This window comes from Penaeus monodon, chromosome 8 (assembly GCF_015228065.2).
Source record: "Penaeus monodon isolate SGIC_2016 chromosome 8, NSTDA_Pmon_1, whole genome shotgun sequence".
NCBI classification, from domain to species: Eukaryota; Metazoa; Arthropoda; class Malacostraca; order Decapoda; family Penaeidae; genus Penaeus; species Penaeus monodon.
This window is the reverse complement of record NC_051393.1, coordinates 55,064,409-55,069,408: the sequence shown is the minus strand read 5'-3', so window position 1 is coordinate 55,069,408 and position 5,000 is coordinate 55,064,409. Positions and strand designations below refer to the sequence as shown.

The 5,000-nt window shown below is 39.0% G+C and overlaps 1 protein-coding gene across 1 annotated transcript in view; it reads right to left on the bottom strand.

Moving 5' to 3' along the window:
• The window catches only part of LOC119576023 (flocculation protein FLO11-like), a 1,458-nt gene extending 274 nt beyond the window's left edge, over positions 1-1,184 (bottom strand). Inside the window, exons 1-2 of the mRNA XM_037923551.1 lie at positions 242-1,184; positions 1-112 (exon numbers count right to left, since the gene is read on the bottom strand). The exon at positions 1-112 is cut by the window's left edge and continues 274 nt beyond it. Of these exons, the coding sequence (XP_037779479.1) occupies positions 1-112; positions 242-1,184 (1,055 nt within the window). The remainder of the gene's footprint in view (positions 113-241) is intronic.
• Positions 1,185-5,000: the final 3,816 nt, after the last annotated feature.

Genomic DNA, 5,000 nt, shown 5'->3' with positions numbered 1-5,000 from the left:
TCGGGGTCTTGTAGAGTTGTCGGGGCCGTTGTAGAAGTTTTTCGGGGCCTTGTAGACGTTATCGGGGGCCGTTGTAAAAGTTTGGGGGCCGTTGTAGACTTTTTGGGGGGCCCTTTTTGTAGATGTTATGGGGGGCCGTTGTAATTTTATCGGGGCCGTTGTAGACTTATCGGGCCGTTTAGCGTTATGGGGGCCGTTTAATTTTGTCGGGGCCGTTGTAGATTATCGGGGCCGTTTAGACATGGGGGCCGTTGTAACGTTATGGGGGCCTTTGTGACGTTTGGGGGCCGTTGTAAATTTGTGGGGGCCGTTTGAACGTTATCGGGGCCGTTGTAGAAGTTTTCGGGCCCCTTTGTAGCGTTTGGGGGCCCGTTGTAGATGTTATGGGGGGCCGTGTGAATTTGGGGGGCCGTTGTAACTTTTATCGGGGCGTTTAGACGTTGTGGGGGCCGTTTAGCTTTTATGGGGGCTGTTGAGGTTGTGGGGCCCGTTGTAGACGTCGGGGCCTTTTGTAACGTGGGGGCCGTTGTAGATGTTATCGGGGCCTTTCTAGACGTTGTGGGGGCCCGTTGTAGACGTTTGGGGGCCCGTTGTAGACGTCGGGCCCCGTTGTAGAAGTTGTCGGGGCGTTGTAACATGGGGGCCGTTGTAGACGTTATCGGGGCCGTTTGAACTTTTATGGGGGCCCGGAAAGCGTTATCGGGGCCGTTTAGAGTTGTCGGGCCTTTTGAGACTTTTGTGGGGGGGCCGTTGTAGACTTTCGGGGCCCGTTGTAGCTTTTGTGGGGGCCGTTTTAGACTTGTCGGGCCGTTGTGAAGTTTCGGGCCGTTTAATGTCGGGGCCGTTGTTTCGATTTTTTTTCCGTTGGGGCTGTTGGAGCCGCTTTGCCGGGGCCGCTGGTAGATCCGTTTTCTTTGGGGGGGCCGCTGTTTGGTCGACTTTTCCGTGGCTGCGGCCAATGGCGTTGGAGCTGTTGGGGGTGCTAAAAACCGTTGTTTCTTTCTGTGCTGTTGGGGCTGCTGATCCGAGTTTTCTAAACAGTATTTTTGCTGGTCTCCGTTGCTGGACGTTGCTGGGGCCGTGGCTGTTTCGTCAAAGTTTTTGAAACCCTTTTCGTTGGCGATGTCGTTTTGGGGCTGATGTTGCGTTTTTGCTGTTGATAATGCTGTTGGTGCCTGTTTCATTGGAATTTTCCCATAAAGGGGACGAAGGGGTTTTGATAAAAAAAATTATCCATTGTTTTAAAGGCCCCCGTAAAGTGTCCTCCTGAAGATGGTCTTTAAATGATGTCACTCTGAGGCGATGTCCAGGACGGTGCTCCCGGGGAGAATGCTTCGGAATTCTCTAATGCTGAAGCGGGGTTGTGATCGACGGCGGGGCTGAGGCCGATGTTACAGAGAAGAGACAAAGGGGTCAGATATTTGGCAATTTTCATAAGCAAAAAATATTAAAAAATGTATGTATTTTTTCTGTGTGTATATAACTAAAAGGTAATACACACATAGTAAACATCATGAAACACACACACACACACCACAAACGACACATATATATGCCACACACACACACACACACACACACCACACAACACACCCCATTATATATAATATATATATATATATATATATATATATATATATATATGTATATATAATAATATATACATGATACTTAATTGTGTTTTTATGTTGTGATGATCTTGGAGTGATACGTGGTAGGGTCCCCAGTTCCTTTCCCCGGGAGTGCCGGTTTACTTTTTAGGTAATCATTCTATCTATTTTTCCGGGTTGGGACCACCTGACTTGGGCTGGCTTGCCCACCCAGTGGCAATTTAGAGTGGTGGTTTGCCGTTGCCTTCCGCACTTTTTTTAGAGTCTCCTCTCTATTTCCCGGTTTTTTGGGGCCGGCATGACTTGGGTGGCTTACCCACCCAGCGCCTAGGTAGGGAACGAGGTGAAATTTTTTTGCCCAAGGGAACACGCGCCGGCCGGTGACCGAACCCCCGCTCAATTGCCGTCTGACAGTCTTTAGTCCGATGCTTATGAAATACAATACAGCCGCACTTTTGCCTTGTTATTGTTTTTATGCTCGTTTTAGGGGGTGGTTTTTTCGGGCACGTAAATTATTTTAAATTTAAGGCCATTGAGAGATGTCAAATACCCCGTAATAATGTTCGTGAAAATATAATATATATAAATATATATATATATATATATATTATATATATTTATATATATATACACATGTATTAAAATATATATATAATATATATATAATTTTATATATTAATATATTATATATTAAAATATATTAACATGTATATAATATATAATATATATATATAATATTATATATTATATATATAATATATATAATATATATATAATGTATATATTATATAACATAGAAAATATTCAAATACCCTTTTCAACATTATTGGAGGATCGGACCAGCGAGGGTGTTTGCATTTTTAAAGGGAAAGAACACTCCCCGGGTCTATCTCAACCTGGGCCCAAACTTTTTTCTCCCAAGAGGGGCAAGAGGACCTTTTCCTCAAAACATACTTTGGGAATCTGGAACGCGGCTCATTGAACACGATCGAGCGTCAGTGGAAAGAGGCAAAAGGAAGGGATCATTCTGTGGCCACAGGAAGAAAATATTTCACGAGTACCTGGCCCGATTTTAGTTTGTCATTTTCACTTTTTTTCCCTTTTGGGCCTTATACCTCCTGCCGGTCGCACCGCACCTCCATCACGCCCCAGCGGCACCTATCAGTAAGGTTAGTAAAAATTTTAATTTACTTGCCCGTTCGCCTAAAGGTCGTGCGCAATATCCTGCCTGAAAACATGAAGGATTCTGCTTTCGCGGCGGGCATTATGGTGCAGCGCCTCCCATGGGTGATTTGCAGGAGGCGTTTCGTATATGAGGTAAAAATATAAATTATTATCTTCTTTAATAATATTGTCATTTTACCCCGCAGTACCCCTATTACTTTTTATGGCCTCTACTGATTTTGGGGCCAAAAATGTGGGGGTTAGGGGAGTTCCGCGGCACTATTCCAATATATATGTGTGTGTACTATAGGGTAAGATGAATCCATCAATACCAAAAAAAATGTAAAAGGTTATGTGCGGGGTGTAGTATGCCACTATATGGCGCGTTCATGCAGTGATCTGAATGGACCCACACACACACACACACACAAAACACACACAACACACACACACAACACATATACCACACACGCATGTATGTAACTTTTATATTATTATATATTTTATATATATAATATAAAATTTTATATATATATAATATATATAAATTTATATATATATATAGGGGGCCTGGTGGCCGAATGGGAGAGCGTCGGACTCAATCTGATTGAGGGTTCGAGTCACCGGCCACGCGTTGTTTCCCTTTGGGGAAGGGAAATTCACCCGATTGCCTGCCAGCCACTGGGGGGCCAAGCCCGCTCAAGTCGTGCCGGGTAAATAGAGAGGTGACTCGATAAAAACACCGGGCGGAAGGTAATAGCAAACCCACGCTCTAAATTGCTAAGAAAAAATCATGGAAGCCCATGATCGTAAAGGCCGCGGTGACCAAAATTAGTTAGAGCGTCGGACTCAAGACTCAAAAACGGCAATCTGAATTCGAGGGTTCGAGTCACCGACCGCCGCGTTGTTCCCTTGGAAAAAGAACTTCACCTCGATTGCCTGCCTAGCCACTGGGTGGCCAAGCCAGCCAAGTCAGTGCTGGTCCCAAGCCCGGATAAATAGAGAGAATGATTACTAAAAAGGTAACACCGGCACTCTCCGTGGAAAAGAACTGGGGACCCTACCACGTACCACTCCAAGAGCATCACAGCATGAAAAACACAATTAAGTATCATGCTGTGACCCCGGCGGCTCAGACAGAACCTACCGTTAAAAGAAGAAGAATATAAAATATATATATATATATATATATATAATATATATATATATAGATATATAATAATATATATATTAAAATATACATATGCCCTAAATAGATAAATAAATGAATAAATGTACAATATATATATATATTAAAATATATTAATATAATATATATATATATATATATATATATATATATATATAATTGATGCATATATATAGTACAAATATAATATATATAAAATATATAATATAATATATATATATATATATATATAATAAACACACATACACACACACACATATACACACATGCATGTAGGCATATTTGCACAGACACACACACACACACACACACACACACACACGCACACACACACACACACACACACACACACACACATATATATATATAAATATATATATATATAATATATATATATATATATATATATGCATATATATATAATATATACAATATATATATATATATATTATAAAAATATATATATATCATATATATACAATATTATATATATATATATAATATAAAATATAATATAATATATATAATTATAATATAATATAATATATATATATTATATATATTATAGTAGAGAGAGAGAGAGAGAGAGAGAGAGAGAGAGAGAGAGAGAGAGAGAGTTACAGATATTAGGGCGAACACAATGTCATATTTATTTGAAAACATTTCGAAACAAACAACTCTTAAATACAGTAACAGTGAACTGAACCAACCAATGAAAAACATGAAAATGGGTAGCAATTAGTGTCATATATTTTATATATATATATTATATATATATATAAAATAATATATATAAAATAATATATATATATATATATATAATACATATACACTCACTTACAACACACACATAAAACACACACACACACACACACCCACACACCGACAACCACACACACACACACACACACATATATATGTGTTCTATATAAAAATAAAATATATTATATATATATATTTATATATAATATATATAATATATAATAATTAATAATATATATATATATATATATATAATATATATATATATATATATT